The sequence below is a fragment of the Dermacentor andersoni genome, chromosome 8, assembly GCF_023375885.2.
Source record: "Dermacentor andersoni chromosome 8, qqDerAnde1_hic_scaffold, whole genome shotgun sequence".
In the NCBI taxonomy this organism is placed as follows: domain Eukaryota; kingdom Metazoa; phylum Arthropoda; class Arachnida; order Ixodida; family Ixodidae; genus Dermacentor; species Dermacentor andersoni.
Window position 1 is genome coordinate 147,144,850 of NC_092821.1, and position 20,045 is coordinate 147,164,894.

The following is a 20,045-nucleotide window of genomic DNA, read 5'->3' on the forward strand; positions in this document are numbered from 1 at the left end:
ACGGAACAAATGCAGGCACTGTGTGCCACCAAATGATCTTTGCTTCACGTATGTGCATAATTTATGTTGAAATTCACAACAAACTTTGTTCACACAAGTTGATCTCGCCTGTAAATTGGGAAAAAAGAGGAAAAGCAGGTATTGTGCAACTAACACAACATTGCTGTGTGCTGTACACGAAACACATTTTTGTTCTACATTTGGTTTGTTTCGCATATGGTGCCCGACAATGTCGCATTACTGGCATGATTCTCGCATTTCTTTTTTTCTCTATTCTAAATGAGGTCAACCAGCGATAAAGATCAAATTTTGATATACATTTCTGCTAACTTATGTGAATGCGTGACTTAAGCATCAGTTGGAAGTACAGCGGTTGCGTTTGTCCTTAGCTGTTGGCTGTGGTGATGCACGCTCAAAATGAGTGGTGGTTGCCCACCTAGCTGTTTATTCGCTGTCGTTCAGAACACCAGCTTCACCTTATAGTGCAACAGCCACACTCGCACAAAAGCCATCAAGCAACGATGCTGCGAAATTTGAGTGCACACATTAGGAACCCATGATGACAAACCGGGGTATAATTAAAGGCATATTTTATTATCTCTATGTACATAGAAAAAAAAACAGAATGGGACAAAATTCTAAAAACATTGCAACAACGAAACAACTTTGGCAACTGGTATTTTTTAAACATCAGTTAAAAAGTAATAATAATAATAAGACTACAGAAATGACACTTGTCTAGCTTTCCAAGCTGTTGCAGCAGTTCGTTGTAAAAAAAACTGTAATAAACTTATGTATATATATATATATATATATTTGACTCATGCCCTCAATACTGTTTTTCTATAACGGAATGACATGGGAAATCAACCGACTACGCTCGACGTTTATGCTTGTATCTAGCTCTCTGTTCGTTGCTCCTGGGGAATGTCTCTTACAAAAGTTGCAAGAACAACTTGCTCTCTTGCTGCAAATGTCTGCCCCAGATACGTCCATCTGCAACACAGGTCCGTGTTTAACGTAACGAAGTGCGCCTGTGACCCAAGCGTTTGGTCGCGGCACTTTTACTCTGGTTCCCCAAAAGCTCCCTTTGGAAAGCAACTGTCACACACAATTCAAAAACTACGAGATGCATTTGATGGAATGACATTATGCGGCGTGGTCTCGCTGCAATGTGGAATGCTCCCAACTACTTTACATTATGTGCATTCCATGGGCAGAACGGGAGCGGAGAGGCAGAGAGAAGCACTGCAGTAGCGCGCAGCAAGCTTGAAACTGCATGCTCCCCCACTTCCATGCGCTCTGATAGCCGGTGCAAGGGGCCAAGATGTATCCCATGACCGGATCGTTCACATTCCCCAACATTTCGTGCAGTCAAGTCCGCGGCGATTATCACGTGAACTTCGCTTCTCAGCTGCCATTGCTGCTGCACACTGAACCCAAACGAAGGAAACACAACCAAAATTAAAGGATGAAATGCGTTTGTGCCACGCCACTTCCTTAGCACACTGCTTTTCATGTGGGAGCAGCTTGAACTGCTCTTGACTGCTCTCGGCGTCGTCGCCAAACTGCTCCTGTTCGCCCAATGAAATGCACAATTAAATGGACAAGGTTTATTAAGACCGTATCACACGGTCTTAATTAACCGTGTGAGGTGCGAGGTTACTTGAAAAGAGAAATTACATCTGCATATTTAACATTCTCTTTACCCACTTTCAAGCCTATGTGCCCCAACAATGAGAATAGTATGGGAAGCTTGGTGTAAATATGGTTGTAGCTGGCCTAAAGAAATTGAGAAGAAGGCAATATTGTTATTAGCCTTTGTCCTGTATTTGTCATCAGCGGCCTTTCTTGCTCTATTTTATGCTAGACACCGACCAACACTTCAAAAGCATGTTATACTTTGTCATAGATTGTCACTGCTCAATATTCAGAAATTCACAGCTTTGATACTTCTTTGAATATAGCTCTTGTTACACAACACAGGCGATGCATAGACGAGCAAGAAATGGACAACACAGTCGCTGACCTTTAACAACCAGACAATAGTGTGGACAAACGGTCGACCCATGCATTGTATGTGTTTCTCGAACGAGTACTAGATGAACTACGTACAAGGCTCTCTTGATACATCCAAGTTTCAAATTTCCTCATCACAGAATCTATGCCAAGGAACGGCACACTGAATTTATATATAGTCGCTAGCGTTATCTGCAACACGTCAGATTAATCTGCGTGCACGTAAATAGATAAATGTCCAAAGTAGCAGTACAAGTAAGGCCAATGTATCATTATTGTCATCCAATGTGAGGCCAACATTGGGATTACATTGGATTTTTCTTGGCCCTACCTTCTGTGCTGCCAGCCTGTCACAATTCACATGCCCATTCATTCCGTGTGTACAAAAATTACATTTCAGACCATTTTTTACAGAGCAGCGTAACATTCGTGTAAACACACAGCTTGTTCCCAAACAGCAAAGGTGCCATGTAGCAATATCATGCTTCACCCAAAACTAAATTTTTTTTTAAAATTCCCCTGTAATCAATGGTTAGCAACTGTCCTGGTACAGTCAAATATTTCAGCCTTAGCAATGTGTTGAATTTAACGAAGCAACTTACAGCTTGCCTCAAATTCGGCAGTTTGGACAGTAGAGCGTAATGCTACATGACAAACTAAGACATTGATCGCAGTGCACAATCTTTTTCTTTTCTACGCATACATCTCAATGACTAAATCACCTACAGGTTTACATATTACCTAAAAAAATACCACATTCAATAATTCTTATGCAATTTCAAACGATTTTTAAGGCACAATGATTATGCTCAGTGACAAAACCTTGTAAAGATTTGAAGAGCATTCTAAAGCTATTCACACTGAGACATGCCCAATGTTCCAAACTGATATGTCCCAAAAGTCAAAAGTATTGCTTACAATGCAAACACTTCCTCAGCCCAACAATGGAGGCACATAATGGACTGTATTTTCACTCTCTTTTCTTTCTCTTAATGCAGCACACTGTCGCTATAAACACTTTAGGTGGCATAGAAAACCATAGAAAACCTAAAAAATTATTGCCTTACCCAAGAGTTCCATCACAGGCAACTTCACATCTTTCTATCACGGGTTACCATAAATGCAGATATGCATGAAGATAGTCGAACCTCAATATAACAAACTTGCATATGATGAATGACAGGATATAATGAACTAAACAATTTTTTTCATACCAATGTTAGCGTGCAATGAATATATGCATATAACAAATACGGATATAACGAAATCAGTTTCATGTCAAATACGACTTCATTATATAACGGCGTTCAGCAAGTATTACAAAGACCACTGTGAAATTACTAGGACTCATTTTGACTTGAGCCATAAGAAAATATTTGAACATAATAAAATAAGTCTATTTCATTCATTCCATGCATTTCGGGAGCACGTTTTATGCTGCATAAAATGTTGCCCAGATTAACAAACTAGGCAAAGCAGGAGCTGTGCGAAAGTTTCCACGGCCTCTCCATTTCGTTGGCGATACTATCACGTGCAGACAAAAATTAACCAGAGAAAACGTGAACATGAAGACAGGAAGCCTTTTTCAAACAGATATGATATATTGGTGGCTATTGATCCTAGCTGCATTAACCTGCGAAGTGAAATAACAGTCTACCTTAAGGTTAAAAAAAAGCAGGGTGTTACTTTTAGAAAACCACAGTGTTACTTTACTTCAACTGCACTCTTGCAGTTTTTGCTGCTGGTATATGAACTCCCCTATATTACGTTTCACGTGTTCACAACAGTAGATGTGTGTTAGGCATGCAACATCAGCTGTTGTACTGCCCACCAACACTGCCCAGTGGTAGTACCACTGGGGTAGTGCCACTGCATAGTACGAACAGCCACTGCCTAGTGTGGATGGCCCAACTACCCACTCCAGATGGGAACGTCTTCAGGAACGTTTGAAGAGAAACGTTTTCAGAACACCGAGGCAATACTGCCAAAATATTTGTGTTTTCCGATATCATTATATGTACCTCCACTCTCACGTGGAGGGAACTAGCATTGCAACAGGTGGCATCTTCAGGGAAAAAAGTGGCAACAGCAAACCAATACTTGGGCGATATGCGTAACTGGTACGGAGGACCCAATGCACCACCATGCCACGACGTACCGCAAAAGTAAGTGGCGTTGCGAGCCTTTCTCGTGGAGCGACAATCTTGTGAGGCTGGCCCGCACTTGTGCAGTTCGCAAGGCCCACAAATGCTTCGGTGCTTGTCACTTGTTGCAATTTTTTAGTGTCTTGAGCAGTGAAGCACATCGTTATTGTGAGAGAGTGGAGCTCTTTGCAAAAGTGATGTTGCTAATGACAGTGTTGCAGAAATGCAGGCTCGTTCAGAACCGCTTGGTGACACTGGCATTTTGCCCGAGCTTAGATTTAGCTCCGTAGCATCAGTGGACCCATGCCGTGCATGCTTTTCTTTTTACAGAGTCCATCCAGTCATGATGATGTGTGTCGAATATATTTGTAAATGTTTTATGCAATACAAGATGCCCCATTTCCAGGCATTGCAAAACCTTGCCTTCAGTGGCAAGGATGTTGAAATGCCTTCGCGAATGCCTTAACAGGCTTTGTTGCCATGGAAAATTTTGTAGTTCAGCATGTCAGTTAAAGGCAACTGAAGACGCATATCAAGGTTCATGTTGACCTGCACAAATTGCATGATTAAATGCATTTATCATCCTTGATTGAACGCTCTAAAAAATTGTCCAAAAGACTTGTGCCCTTGTTGTCACTTGCCTCTTGTCCACTGCAGCAGCCCACAGTGATTGTCTCAGGCATGCATATAGATAAGCAAAGAACGAAAAAAAAGCAATAATCAAGAAATAAAAAGCTACTCGTAAAATGCACCCAAATCGGGTTGTGTATTCACATGAACAATGCTTATATAATAAAGAAAGGGGCAAGAATTTCTTGGCCGATGCCAAAGGAACACGCTCAAGAGCAGGAAGGAGTACAGGCACGGTTAATTGCATCCATTGTATAGCACACAGCAATGGCGAGAAAAGTTCAGTCTACATTTAGAAGGCCAAACAGTTGCATCTTCGTTCGTTTCTTTTTTTTTTTTTCATGGTACTCACGGCAAATTTGGGCTACACGCTAGTGCTGTGTGCTTAAATTAGCAAGGGTCTCTCAGCGCGCTCGAGTGGCACATTTTAGTGCCATGCCCTGGTGCAACTTGAGGGTCAGGTCTGGTGCAAGTCCAGTACCTTGCCACCCTCTATTTGCGCGATGGTAGCCTTAATTAAATATTATCCTCTTCTGAGGCAGCCTGCACCCAGCTAAAATAGCGGAGTCTAACTGCTTGACTCACTGCTGTAGATTCTAACCAGGCCCTCTGCCTAGGTCTCCTCTTTGCACAGTTAAGTAGAGGAAAAAAAATAAAACATTTGGAACTCGTTAAAACAGAAAAGAAATGAAAAATCTAGCCACAATTTCCTACGCGACTCACCTAAAACGAACCTACCCCAGTTCACAGAGGCGACAGCATAGCCGCGCAAGTCCGCCGAGGGATTGCGGTCATGTGCAACACACCACAAGAAGGCATTACCGTTCACAAACACAACAACAGTCCGGACAACAGTGTATGTGTCAGCTGTTGGAAGGAAGTCTGTGGGTTGCATTTCCGTTGCTTTTCATCAAAAGCTGTTCCTCTCATGCTGAATGACATGTCCCTCGAGACATCTCCGTCACAATGTCTCCGTCGTGACGTCTCTCTCTGCCACAATCTCCGCGCCGCAACGCAGTGACGCGGGCAGCAGCATGCCATGCGCCATGTGCGTTTTTCACCAGACAGTGCTTCTTGGTCGGAGAGTCTGACATCCGGTCATGTGCCCAGTCACTGACGGTGGCCCAAAGGTGGGCCATGACCAGCCGTCAAAGAAGAGTCCACTTTAGCGTCTAAACAAATGCACTTTTTCCCAAACACCGATTCAACGCAGTCTTAATACACACCAAGCAAACAGAGCGGGAGAGTGTCTCTGCTGTCAAGAAAGTGACAGTCTTGTTCAGTCCTCACCACGTCACTGGAGAACACAAGAATAAAAAGGAAAACGAAAAACGATTGTGGCTGCTGTATGCCAGAGCCTGTCGGCAATGTCAAGCCAGTGAAGGGCTTGCAGCAGCTTGTCAAGGCACTTTCGGAGGGACGACTTGTTCACGTCGTTCGGCTGCGAGGGTCAGCGTCAGTGCGGGACCGTCACAGCTGCTCCACTCAGCTGCCGAATTAGAGGCCACCACTGGTGATGTGCATGTCTTGTCATGTTGCACCTTGCAGCAAGATGTGCTCCTCAGAGTTGGTCATCACTTGGAAGACTCCGGCGCGGAGCCTACGGAAGGTATATCTAGAACAGAGCGTAAGAAAAAGAAGAGGTCATCTAGAAAGTGTGCATCCAGTTTGAGAAAACACGGCGGCCAGAGAAAAGAAACTTCCAGACTTATTGATAATGGCGCAACATTTCTACTCTCATTATCACTCCTACATCCCCCACTGGGTGGGAGTGCTGTTTGTGTTGATGTTGTTGCTGTCATCATCATCATCATCATCATCAGCCTGATTACGCCCACTGCAGGGCAAAGGCCTCTCCCATACTTCTCCAACTACCCCGGTCATGTACTAATTGTGGCCATGTTGACCCTCCAAACTTCCTAATCTCATCTGCCCACCTAACTTTCTGTCGCCCCCTGCTACGCTTCCCTTCCCTCGGAATCCAGTCCGTAACCCTTAATGACCATCGGTTATCTTCCCTCCTCATTACATGTCCTGCCCATGCCCATTTCTTTTTCTTGATTTCAACTAAGATGTCATTAACGCGCGTTTGTTCCCTCACCCAATCTGCTCTTTTCTTATCCCTTAACGTTACACCTATCATTTTTCTTTCCATAGCTCGTTGCGTCGTCCTCAATTTAAGTAGAACCCTTTTCGTAAGCCTCCAGGTTTCTGCCCCGTACGTGAGTACTGGTAAGACACAGCTGTTATACACTTTTCTCTTGAGGGATAATGGCAACCTGCTGTTCATGATCTGCGAATGCCTGCCAAACGCACCCCAGCCCATTCTTATTCTTCTGATTATTTCACTCTCATGATCTGGATCAGCAGTCACTACCTGTCCTAAGTAGATGTATTCTTTTACCACTTCCAGTGCCTCGCTACCTATCGTAAACTGCTGTTCCCTTCCGAGACTGTTAAACATTACTTTAGTTTTCTGCAGATTCATTTTTAGTCCCACCCTTCTGCTCTGCCTCTCCAGATCAGTGAGCATGCATTGCAGTTGGTCCCCTGAGTTACTAAGCAAGGCAATATCATCAGCGAAGCGCAAGTTACTAAGGTATTCTCCATTTACTCTTATCCCCAATTCTTCCCAATCCAGGTCTCTGAATACCTCCTGTAAACACGCTGTGAATAGCATTGGAGAGATCGTATCTCCCTGCCTGACGCCTTTCTTTATTGGGATTTTGTTGCTTTCTTTATGGAGGAGTACAGTGGCTGTGGAGCCGCTATAGATATCTTTCAGTATTTTTACATACGGCTCGTCTACACCCTGATTCCGCAATGCCTCCATGACTGCTGAGGTTTCGACTGAATCAAACGCTTTCTCGTAATCAATGAAAGCTATATAGTTGTTGCTGTAGCATACTGTAATTGTCACCCAGTACCTGGAGTCTCATGCCAGGTGATCAGCCCAGGCATCTCCATGATCATGATTATGATGATTATGATCTCCAGTACATCATTAAGTCAGCATCTGTCTCTCCTACTTCCTCTATGACACGCATGATTATTTCCACCGACACATGTTCGAATTCAATGAGCTTTCTTTGTTGAGTTTCGAGATGCATTGTTTGGGGGGCTATGGTGAAAGCAGCACACAGAGCACTGGCTTGTGACATCGCTAATGTAGGTGAAAAACTGTCAGCAACGATGTCAGTTAACACATTCTTGGCCAGCAGACTGTCTACGGCCATTTCCTACATAGCTAGGAGGGAACAAACTGCACCGAGATGAAAGTAGTGAAGGCACAACACTGAAGAGCAAACAAAATGATACTTATTGTTTTGCGACAAAAAGTACACTTTTGAAGTTTTAAGCTTCTCAAAAAATTTCTGGCGAGCCTTACCGGGGTACTGCAACGCTTTTGGGACACGGTAAAAAATGTTCGCAATCTATGCACAATGCTGCCATGAACATGCGAGTCACTCATTACTTCACTTCATGCAGCAAGAAGCTCACGTCACATAAAAGATCGCTTTCTCTTGTCTGCCACTGTTAACGATGTCATTGAGCACGTGACAGCCCATAGCTGCCAACCATGGGTGATACTTCATGACTATAAGTTACTAGTCCCAATTGGATTGGATTGGAGCCAACTTTATTTGTGCCTGCAGTTGGGCACAAATAAAGTTGGCTCCAATCCAATCCAATTGGGACTAGTAACTCATAGTCATGAAGTATCACCCATGGTTGGCAACTAGTCCCAAGCAAAAGTGTGCTTACTCATGCACAACCCTTCAATGCTCTAGCAGAGGACAAAGCAGCAGTTGTTAGTACATCCTGCCCATCTTGTCACATGTCACTCTCGGGTACCTTTGTCAGATGCCAATTGATGTCAGATATAATAAGTGCACCATGGAAAGAAGTAAGGAAAGACCAATTTGGCAGGGCACTGCTATCACCACAGCCCCAGCTGAAAAAAAAAATGCTGTTGAGCTAAGAGGAATGGGGAAGCAAACATTACACTCTTCATTATTCAATTATTATTAGCTTTTTTCCAAAAGCTTCTGCAGAAATATATTCATTGAAATGAATTGCACTGCCTCTAGCGTGTTTTCAGACTTTAGGAGTCAGTGTTGTGGGTCCTGTTTAAGACGTGTAAACCCTTCAAAAGTGCAATTCTCCTTATAGCCACAAGGCTTCACATTATGACGATGTGCCTACAGAAACCATTAGTGCAGCCTCCCATAACTAGTCGCTCCCACAATCACGCTGCAAAGCTCACCAAAGTTCCTTGGGCAGTTGCAAAGGTATGAGGTGCCCGGCGGTGTTGAGGAACTTTTCTGGCGTGACCCTCTTGAAAGCGGGGTGTTGTTGCTGCTGTTGCTGCTGTTGCTGTGTCAGACCGGACTGGTTGCGGTCGTCGATGGTCATTGGCTGGAGAGGCGTGCCCAGTGTAACCATTCGCGGTGCATTGCGGAGCATCCGCTGGTACTCGTAGAAGTCTCGTGCGCTGCACAGAGGCGTCTCCACCTGCAAACGGAGAGAATTGTTACAATGTCGCAACTTTAATTAGTACTATACCGCTACCTTCTGGCACACAACCCATTTCTTTAAGTTAAGAATGTCTCAAGCATTTAAGTCATCACAAGCTTCTTCGCTGGTTCGAGGGTCGCCTCAGGAACCCCTTGAATAGGTTTTCTGAACACAGTCATGCAGGCAAGCATGAATGCTAAATGATGCAAAATTTTATATCTCAAATATGCACCAATGCATCAGGAAAAGCTTGCAAAGATGCATGTTTTTGATATGAAATCAGAAGAAAAGGTACCACTGCTACTCGCTGCAAATGGCATAACGTTGAGAACTAGCACGACTCTGAGCATGACCTTCAATATAAAGTGGCTTCTGTGGCACGCTGAAAATCTTGGAGCAGATTGTCTGGGATTTTCATCATAGGCGCTAACTACCAGGTGCCTGCATTATCTGGTACTTAAAGGCCGTTAACATAAAATTTGCACAATTACCAGCCCTGAAGATTCACCATGACTGCCTTCAATAGTACGCTACTGTCCCTTTTTTCATAACGAAGTCACATTCAACATACAAATACCATCATTATATTTGTGTTCATTATACCGAGTTTTTGGACTGGATTCCAAGAGAAGGGAAGCATAGCAGGGGGCAGCAGAAAGCTAAGGGGGCAGGTGAGATTAAGAAGTTCGCAGGGACAACATGGCCACAATTAGCACATGACCGGGGTAGTTGGAGAGGTATGGGAGAGGCGCCTTTGCCCTGCAGTGGGCGTAGCCAGGCTGATGATGATGATACCAAGTTTCAAATCAGTGTTGACCCACTTAGAGCTAATTTAGTCAAATGGAAATTTCGTCACAGGTGACACAGAAAGAAAAAAAGCACAGAGTCATCCATACACCCACCTCGTAGGTGTTGTTGAACTTGCTGTAGTCTACGAGGTACTCGGACGAATCCTTCTGGAAGCGCACCAGCTGCTCAAAGCGGTGTCCCCACAGGAGCTCGGACGGCAGGTAAGAAGACCTGGCCTGGATGGACTGCCCCGTGGACTCGATGGTTCCCTCGAGGATGACCACGATCTCAAACTTCTCACGTAGCACATCCTCCGCAGACATGTTGTAGAAGGGGCTGGTCTCGTTGATTTCGTGCACGATGGTGGCAGGCCAGATAAAGAGGATGCTGTCTGTGCCCGCGTCAAAGCGTACATCCAGCTGTGTGTGGTAGTAGGGGATCACCTCACCCTCTGCAGTCACCTGGACAGACACAGGAAGGTGCACTTATGTAACAATGTGCACATTATCCCAGGAATATATATATATATATACTGTATTTACTCGCCTAATGCTTGCACATGCATAATGGTTGCACCCCCACATTGGCCATCATAAACTGGAATTCCTCGCCCCCCCCCCCCCCCCCCGAGTAATCACTGCAGCCTCAAAAATTTGAAAGTGATTCAGAATAGGTTGGGCCAGAGTCCCATTATTTATTTGTTTAGTGACTCTACAGTGAGCTAGTGTTTGCAAATAAAGGGCCTTAGCGGTTCTTACTGTCGAGTACCTGCACTCTTATTACAAAGGCAAGTGCGGTCTTGAAGTACTTATTTGAGTTTGAGTGGCTGGTGTGAGAACCCTAATTTACGGCCCCTTTATTTTTTTCATTTTTTATTTTGCTAGGATATTTTCTCCCTCATAATTATTGCACTCCCCAACTTTGCATCAATTTTTCATGGAAACAGTGTGATCATTATGTAAATACAGTAAGCTTTCTTGAAACACACGTGCTAAAATGAAACCGTACGCGTGCACCATGCATATTCACCATGGAGAGCACACTTCATTTCGTCACCCATCAGTTGTCAGACTGGTGTACACCTAGTTCAGCAACAATACAAAATAATGTGATACCTTTTAACCGCACCGAATATGCTCAAATTTTTCTAACTTGCAGTGACATGTGCAGCTTAACATGCAATGCCTAATTCATGGTAAAAAAGTTAGTGTCATATGGCCCCTTTAATTTCTGGTGAATCTAAGACCTCGGACTGCCGATTATCTGGACTTTTAGGCGGTCCTCAGCTAGTCCGAGTGACCAGTCGGCGTCTGTATCCGTGTTAAATATGTTGAGATTTGACTTGCTAGTACACCACTACACGTGTCAATAACTAAACTGGCTATCAATCTCTAGATTATGATTTTTGCTCAGGCATGGTTGGGAGAAAATGGCCACTTACCTTCCTGCGGATAATCTGGGCCGAGATGGACGTGCCGATGATGTGCGATTTGCGCATGTCGCCCACGCGGAACAGCAGGCAGAGCTTGCCGTCACGCAGGCACACGACGGCATTGCGCGAGAAGAGCAGCGTTTGCGAGCGCTTCTTCGGCCGCGACAACTTGGCAAACACGATGCCTGCCATGAAGCACTGGATCATGACGCCAGTGATGGACTGCATGCAGAGGATGAACACAGCCTCCGGGCACTCCGGCGTGATCGCACGACTGCCGTAACCGATGGTGTGCTGCGTGGTGAAGGACGAAGATGAGAACAGATTTCTTCATTAATTCATTTTTCCCTTTTTGGGAACCCAAACACCACGAATGTAAGTGGTGGCAGAGACACATTATGTACGTGCTCCAATGCCGTGTGTGTGAAGTCATATAGCCCGTGACTTTTCAATGTTTATGCCAGAGCACGGCTGTGCATTATGTCCTTCTGCATCTGTCCTCAACCCCAATCATTACATAGGCATGTTTCCTGAACGAGACACCGCTCTCACCACAGAATGTAAGCAGATAGCAATGTGATGGCCCTGTCTCTCCTTGGGGAGCACACTTCCCAAGGATAGAGTAGCCTGTTTGGAGCCATAAACTGCCCAATAAACATTTCTCTTGTGCCCTCTGATCCTGTGTTCTCGACCTACAACATAATTCACGCACTTAACTACATTCCAGAGCACCTGTGGGGAGCTCTGGATCAACTTTGACTGCCCAAGGTACTTTGACAAGTTTGGTGAAGTAGCTGCAGGTAGCTATCGCTTCAAAAACAAATCACTAGATGCTTAATCTCGTGCATGAGGGGTTTCCAGCACATTCAGCTTTTTGCCTCCCCCTTCCCCCAAATCTTGACCTTTTGTATGAATCCTATGTATAAGAACTTTAGCATAGCACACTGTAACAGGTTCAACAGGCACGTTACCTGCGTCTCCAGGGAGAACAGAAATGCAGACGTGAACGAGGTGACTTCAACTATGCAAGGCGTCCACTCGCCCTCGTGTGGGTCAAAGTCGCCGTGTGCAAACATGATGAGCCACCAGATGATGGCGAACACGAGCCAGCTCAGGATGAAGCCCATCGAGAAGACCATGAGGTTCCACCTCCACTGGATGTCCACCTGGGAGCAGACAAGAGCAGAGCAAAAGATTACTACCCCATCACAAGAATAATTTTTTTTTTATAATGAAACGCTACAAACATGAGATGAAAAACCTTTCCTAGAAATTCTAGAGCGTCACGCAAGAGTGCATCTTTTGTGGATCGTGTTTGATAACTATAAGGAGCATAGGGGATGCAGCATCATGCACACATGTACTAGTTATGGTCGTGTGCATGTGCATGGCTGTAAAAGACAAAGAGCTCGCCTCGTGCCATGCGCATTACACCACATGCTCTGCACTGGGCAAGCATTATGTCTAGTATGGTGCCAGAAGTAGGATGTGCTGCCCATTGCTCACCTCCTAAAGGACACGTCAGGACTCCATCAGCTCTCACACCAGAGCCTATATACACAATAGTCCATCTAGCAACAACACCGCTGCTTCAGCGATTGATCCCTGTCCACCGACACATGGCCATGTTTGAGAATCGAGCCCAAGACTTAGTGCTCAGCAGTTGAGCGCGATTGCTCCAGAGCATCCTAGCTGCTAGTTCACGGTGGGTGAATTATGCCAGCCACTCACCAGTGTTGTAAAGATGTCCTGCAGGTATCGCTGCGAGCGCTTGTAGACATGCTCCTTGGAGAGGTTGACGCTGCCATTCTTGAAGATGACCCTCTTGCGCACCCGACTTGGGATGATCTTGGCCTTCTGGTAACGGACCACGGGCGAGTCCTCGGCGCCATTGCCCCCGTTGCCCGCCGAGTCGGCACATCGCGGGAAGCCGTTCAGAGACAGGTGCTTGGTCAGGATGCGCCTGCTGCTCGTGCTCGTCTCACCCTGTGACAGGAGCAGGAAAGCATTTCACACAGACCACCATTTGCATGCTACAATATCCACTACACTTGAAAGCCTAGTGAAGAAGAAAAAGACAGTCTCTTTCACTAAACGCTATCAAATATCAAATATCTTTCGCTTAGCGCTATCACATAGCCCACTCATGGCTATGCAAATACAGTATTTTGCAGCCTATTGCAAGAATGTGAAGGCCACTCAGCAGTTGTCAACAATGGGCAGCTGGCCTTTAATTTATCTATATTTCTGTCTTTTTTTTCACAATAGGGTGTACACTAGCATAAATTGAAGTGCAAAGAATTCTAAAAATATTCCAACATTTTGTTCCTTTTCCAGCTTAACTGCAATTGCAGCAGTGGCTTACCGTAAGACCCGTGTAAGGGCCGCACTTTTTTTTCCACAATTTTGACGAGGTGTGGCGCTCACACGAGACTGAACAACTTGGTCAAAATGATGCCGGCACAGCCTTCAATTGTGCACACCCTGGATCTGCTACTGCATCAGTGATCAACGCGCAGCTCCTGTTATCTAGTAGCGGCAAGCGGAAGTGCGCAGCGAACGAAAATTCGCCGATGCAGGCGCACGTTATCGGTGCACCGAACACGATTGCTTCTCTAGGAAATTCTTTTTTTTTCCAAATTTTTGGCTGCCAAATTGGGGGTGCGGCCTTTACACGGGTGCATAGGGTAATTCATACTACAAAACATATGCTTGTAACTATTACATGCTTAGAAACCACTAAAAGGAAGTCATTTCCTGTTTGCATATTAATTTACGCTGAGTGCACATACTTTAGGGTCTAACTTTGTCACGTGATACTTGCCACAAAAATTCAGAGTATTTGTCATTTCTTCAACCCGTGTACGTAGAACTTTCCAGACAGGAATGCTGCACAGGTTAAATGCTCCCCTAGCAATATAAACAAGAAAGCACACAGAACACAGCAGAGGAAAACAGGGCCACAAGAATCATGATGATAGTAGTTGGGGACAAAATTATCCCCCGGCCGCTCAACAAAAACCAGTTTTCATCGACTGGCCGTGATCACACTTTAGAGTGCAACATTCTAAAGAATGAATGAGCACCCTGCAACACTTATAAAAAATTTGCACCTTCAACCTCACAAAGCACAATGTATCCTTTTTCATATGCTGAATTTGATGCTAAAAACTCCGATTTAAGTTCTAGAAAAACGAATTTAAAGCCCGTACTGGCATACTTGCTATGCTGGAGGGAGTTTTCAGTTGTGGATAGCTCAGCAAATTAGTTAATTAGCAGCTAATTAAGTTTTACCGAATATTATTTTACTGTTTTCTTTGAACCCGTATATATAGATCTCCATGGATGTGAACGAGTTGTTTTTTTTTTAATGCAAAATGGTGCTCAGGCTTTAAGTGGGGTCAGGGGTGTAACCATGTCAAGGGTCTCATTTCACAGAGGGTATCACGGCAGAACCACGCCATAAGGGTGTCCAGTATTTAAAGGGTGCTGCAGAAGACCAGATTCCGATTCTCCCCCCCCCCCCCCCTCCCCACCGGTTCCTCGCGGTGTAGCCAACGCCAAGCTATTGAAACCCTCCTGCTTTGGAATAGCAGTGTGGTCAGTCGCGTGCAGGAAGCATTACTTCTTTCGCACGTAGAAGGCACGACACGTACTTGGTTGCTGGGCGTCTCGTAATCCGAGTCGCCGGCGACGCCCCCTCCGGCGGACGAGTGGACGCCGTGGCCACGAGAGATGAGCTGCTGCCACGCCTGGCCATTCTCCATCTCGACAAACTTCATGGCCGGCCGCCGCCGCAGCCAGCACGGCCTGCGCGACCCTCCCCTCCTGCCAGCACGGCCGTCGTGTTGCTGCCCGTCACTGCGGTCACGTGGTTAGGGGCCCACGTCTTGGGTCGCCCTCCCTGCAGGTATACCGCAAAGGGCGTAAAAAAAGCGTTAACCCTTTGTTCGGCTACATGTGTTTAAAAAAACATGAGAAGGTGTATTCGTTTCTGCGAAGGTCTTCAGAGAAAGGGACTCAAAGTTAGGCCTAGGTTACATTACACTAACAACAGTTGCACCCCTTGGCGTGTATATCTGCCACACAACGATAATCGTCATCTGTCCTGCTTGCGTTTCTTTTCTTGAAAACACTGTGCTCGATACTTTCCTGTCGAGACTGCTCTGTCATGCTGATAACGCGCATGCCGTTCGTGACTTGGAACTACCGGGCTCGCAGCGTTAAAGAAAGGAGATGCAGGCAAGACAGATGAGGATTATTGTTGTGTCGCAAATCTACACTCCAAAGGTTGCAACCGTTTGTAGAGTGTACTAAAATAAATTACACCCTTTGGCGCTTATCTAGTCTCACAACGATAATCGTCATCCGTACGTCTTGCCCGCATTTCCTTTCTTTAAGGCTGCGAGCCCCTGGTTCCAAGTAACGAACGGCTTGCGCGTTATTAACGTGACACAGCATTCTCGCCAGGATAGTTGCGAGCGCCGAGTTTTCAAGAAAGAAAACACAAGCAAGGCAGATGATGATTATTCTTGCGGGACAAATATACACCCCAAAGGGTGCAACCGTCTCAAGAGTGTAGGCCCATTGTTAACAAGTGCTAACAATCGCGGCCACGAACGTCTTCACAAAACGGTTCTGAAAGTTATTTAATCTTGCGTTACGTCGTTTGTTAGCAAGGTATATCAGTCTCCAACAATGTATTCATAAAAAGGGTTTGAAAGTAAGCTCCATATTGTCACGTGGTAGTGACGGTGAACAAAGCAGCAAAACTGTGCATGGCGAAACTAGTGCTTTATTGGGCGAACCTGTGCCCTCAAAAACAGGCTACACTCAAAGCACAACGATAGCGGCGAACACAGTTGGCGATCGTCGAAAATCTGACTTGCCGGTCAAGTGAGTCGGCTTTTATACACGAGTCATCCAAGGTTCCAGAGTAATCGTTGGTACCCGCGTGTCTTCCAGAAAGTTCTACACAACTCGCGTCACACGTGCAAACAGATTACACAAGCTTCGATGACAAGAGAACAATCGATAACATTTCAGAAACTTCCGGTACATGCGGGCACGTCCCGCGCTGAGAGAAAACATTTCTTAGGCGGTGAAAAGCACTTAACCGTAAAAGATGAACAAGTGCACGTGTCATTATGTTAGCGCCTTTGTAAACAACTAGCAGCAACCAGGCGTTAACATGAAAGTATTCGGGAAAAAGGAGTGAAAGGTAGCACCGTTTTGCACCTTTTGTTAACACGAGATAACAATCGCTGCCAGTGCATCTTCACAAAAGTAGTGTAAATGTTAACTCTCTGTTAGGCCCGTTGTTAACAAGCGATAACAATCGTTGCCATTGAGATCCTCAAGAAAAGGGCTCTGAAACTTAACTGTAGGTTAGATCCTTTTTTTATCAAGCGACAACAATCGTCAGGAAGGTCGTCTCAAAAGGGCGTGACAGTTAATCCTGAACCATGCCCTAGGTCACCAAGAGGCTGCAATCAACAGTTGCCGCAGAGGTCTTCACAGAAAGTGCGCGAAATAGAAGCGTTATAGACACTTTGTTAACAAGTGGCAATAATCGCTACCAGGAGGTATTCGCCAAAGGGCGTGAGAGTTAGTCCTGTGTCCCAGCCCTACAGCTGTCAACAAGCCGCAACAATAGTTGTCACAAATCAGTTGGCACACTTCGCGAAGTGTTGTCACCGCAACAACAATAACAAACGTGTCGTTTCCACGCCCTACATGGTTTACGTCTTACGGAGCTTTCGTTTCCTTTAACCAGTTCAAACGAAATCTCGAAGCCGTGTCTGCACGGACACCCTCTTTGAGGAGCACTATGATTAAACGGTGCACCGCAAACTTGACGTAGTCTTTACGGGCATACCCTTTTTGGACACACTTATCCCGAGTGCCAACTATCATCATCATAATCACGGATAAACGATTTAATAGAATTGAATTTCTGGGGTTTTTGTGCCAAAACCCCGATTTGATTATGAGGCAGGCCGTAGTGGGGGACTACGCATTAAATTTGACCACCAGGGGTCTTTAACGTGCCCCCAATACACAGGACACGGGGGGCTTTTGCATTTCGCCCCCATCGAAATGGGTGCAGCGGCGGCCGGGATTCGATCCCGCGACCTCGTGCTTAGCAGCACTACACTATAGTCGCTAGGCTACCGCGGTGGGTAATAACATTTTTAAGCTTCTACGTAAAGTGTGCTATTGTTGCACGTGCATACAGGTTTTTTGAAAGGAAGCGCACGCTGAAGTGTTGGATGATTGTTACGGTGGAAAGATGCAACAGAAGGGATGCAAAGTCTCATGATGAAGGTAAGTACTATTTGCTGGAGAGTCAAAATGGTTTGCCTGTAACGTATACGAACGTGTATTTCTGTTTGTTAGCACCTAAGCAGTACTGAATCAAATTATAACCTCGGCGACGACACCGATTCTGCGCAAAACACTCATCTCAAATAAAGCGAGAAAATACTGCAAAACACTCTAAGGCACTTCCTTAACACACCAGTAGCGCATATCTGCAAATGGCGCTGAAGGGAGGCCGCGTGCCTGTAAACTGCGCACAATGGCGATGACAAGTAATGTTAGAAAAATTACACCCCAATGGGAGTGTGTATTAGCATGCTGCGACACCCCTCGACGATTTCTGTATTGATGAAGAGTCGCTTGAGAAAAAGACTGCCACTCTAGGAATAATTATTTACGCATTGCGATTAGCGCGGAGTTGACTAAAATAATTTACACCCTCAAAAGTGAGAAAGGGTGTAAATGCGTTAACTCCCACCCTTAGGGTGTTATTTATGTAACTCAGACCTCGAGGGTGTTAGACACATTTACACCCTTTTTCACTTTAAGGGTGTAAATGTGTCTGACGCCCTTAAGGTCTGAGTTAAATGACACCTTAAAGGTGGGAGTTATGAACATTTACACCCTTTTCACTTTTAAGGGTGTAAATTATTTTACAGCCTACATGCAAGCACTGGCTTTTAGCACATTTTGCCGATACACGTAGGCCCACGCTTCCATAGAAATGTTTAGATTTGTGGCCACGGTACTGCGCATGCGCAGTAGCGTGGCCCCAAGCGCTAGGGGACCCTAACGTTTGCATCAACCTAACCTAAAACTCCCCGATAAAACTGTTGGTAGTTCGCGCTCAAGCTTTCTTCATGTTCGTTCTCTTTGTGTTGTCTGTTTCCCTTCTCGCGCAATGAGTATAGGTCTTCAATACTGAATCAACCGTAGGCCCGCAAGATGTTCTGTTCAGCTACATACACTGGTGCTGACAATTCTTGGATGCAAAAAAAAAAGATCAAGCAGATTCTGAATATTCTCACGGTCTGTGCGCAGACACTAGACCATCTGTGAAAGACTTGCTTAGTTCGGGTTAAAAAAATTAAGCAAAAAGAGAAAGAAAAGAAAATTCGTTCATTCAGCCAGCTTCTTCGAAAAAAAACCTTTCAAAAGCTGTCACGTATGCATACCGCTTCTCCTTATTCCCCAGAAGCCACGGTCAGCTGGCTGAAGGTGAGTCTCTCAAGATCATGCCGCGCGGATGATGTCCAAGGCTGCTGTGCACAGCGTTGCCGACGCCTTCGGTCGATCTGCTTCCGCCGAAGCTTCGCCTCCCTGTCGTGCAACTGGTTGTTGCTTCCTGGCAGCAGTCGTCCAAGAAATCTGCTTGTAGGGTATCGCGAGACCGAAAGGACGGGACGAAAAGGGACGCCTCTCGGATCAATCAGGCATTGCAGGCCTGCGCTCCGATCTCGCTGCGAGTTCTACAGAGCAAAGTCTGGGCAACTGTCTGGCCACTGGTAGAAGCGTTCTGAAAAGATGGGTGGTAGAAAAAAGGCGGGGAGGGTACACGTGTTATCACTTTGCTAGGCTTCTTCGCCCTTATACTTAAAAAGAAAACTAGTGCAAGCAGCTACTACGTTTTCGTAGCTTTTGATAATAGCTATTAGAGCGTTTGAACTCGTCCGTAAACTTGTTACTGTTTACGGATTACCTGATTATACGCTCTAGAAACAGTTACACACTTTGGAGTGAATATCTGCCACACAACAATAATCGTCATCTGGCTTGCTTGCGTTTCCTTGCTTGAAAACGCTGCGCTCGATACTTTCCTGTCGAGAATGATCTGTCATGCGGATAATGCGCAAGCTGTTCGTAACTTGGAAGTACCGGGCTCGCCGTGTTAAAGAAAGGAAACGCAAGCAAGACAGATGACGATTACTGCTGTGTGGCAAATATACACCCCAAAGGGTGCAACCGTTTTTAGAGTGTAGGCAGTAGCAGAGTGATGGCAGTAGCACAAACGGTAGCGACATCCTGTTAAGCTTTAAATTTGTGCAACTATAATGCTTTAAAACGAATTTTCGGTCGTGTGAGCGTTGTCGTAGAAAGAAAATAATAAAAAACCACGTTAAGGATAACGCCGATACCGATGATTTACACCTGCGGTTTGGTGAAATATATGGCAGGTCACAACAGTATTAGCT

The 20,045-nt window shown here is 45.4% G+C and overlaps 1 protein-coding gene across 4 annotated transcripts in view; it reads right to left on the reverse strand.

Annotated features, from left to right (window-relative positions):
* Positions 1–573: 573 nt before the first annotated feature.
* The window catches only part of LOC126528954 (ATP-sensitive inward rectifier potassium channel 12-like), a 145,294-nt gene continuing 125,822 nt past the window's right edge, over positions 574–20,045 (reverse strand). For 3 of the 4 annotated variants that reach the window (XM_072290026.1, XM_055069506.2, XM_050176541.3), the window contains 8 exons: positions 19,029–19,369; positions 15,189–15,436; positions 13,264–13,518; positions 12,504–12,698; positions 11,542–11,826; positions 10,214–10,561; positions 9,061–9,308; positions 574–6,408 (listed from right to left, as the gene is read on the reverse strand). In XM_072290026.1, coding sequence (XP_072146127.1) covers position 6,408; positions 9,061–9,308; positions 10,214–10,561; positions 11,542–11,826; positions 12,504–12,698; positions 13,264–13,518; positions 15,189–15,314 — 1,458 coding nt within the window. In that variant the 5' untranslated portion in view covers positions 15,315–15,436; positions 19,029–19,369 and the 3' untranslated portion in view covers positions 574–6,407. The remainder of the gene's footprint in view (positions 6,409–9,060; positions 9,309–10,213; positions 10,562–11,541; positions 11,827–12,503; positions 12,699–13,263; positions 13,519–15,188; positions 15,437–19,028; positions 19,370–20,045) is intronic. The other variant, XM_072290027.1, reaches the window with a different exon arrangement.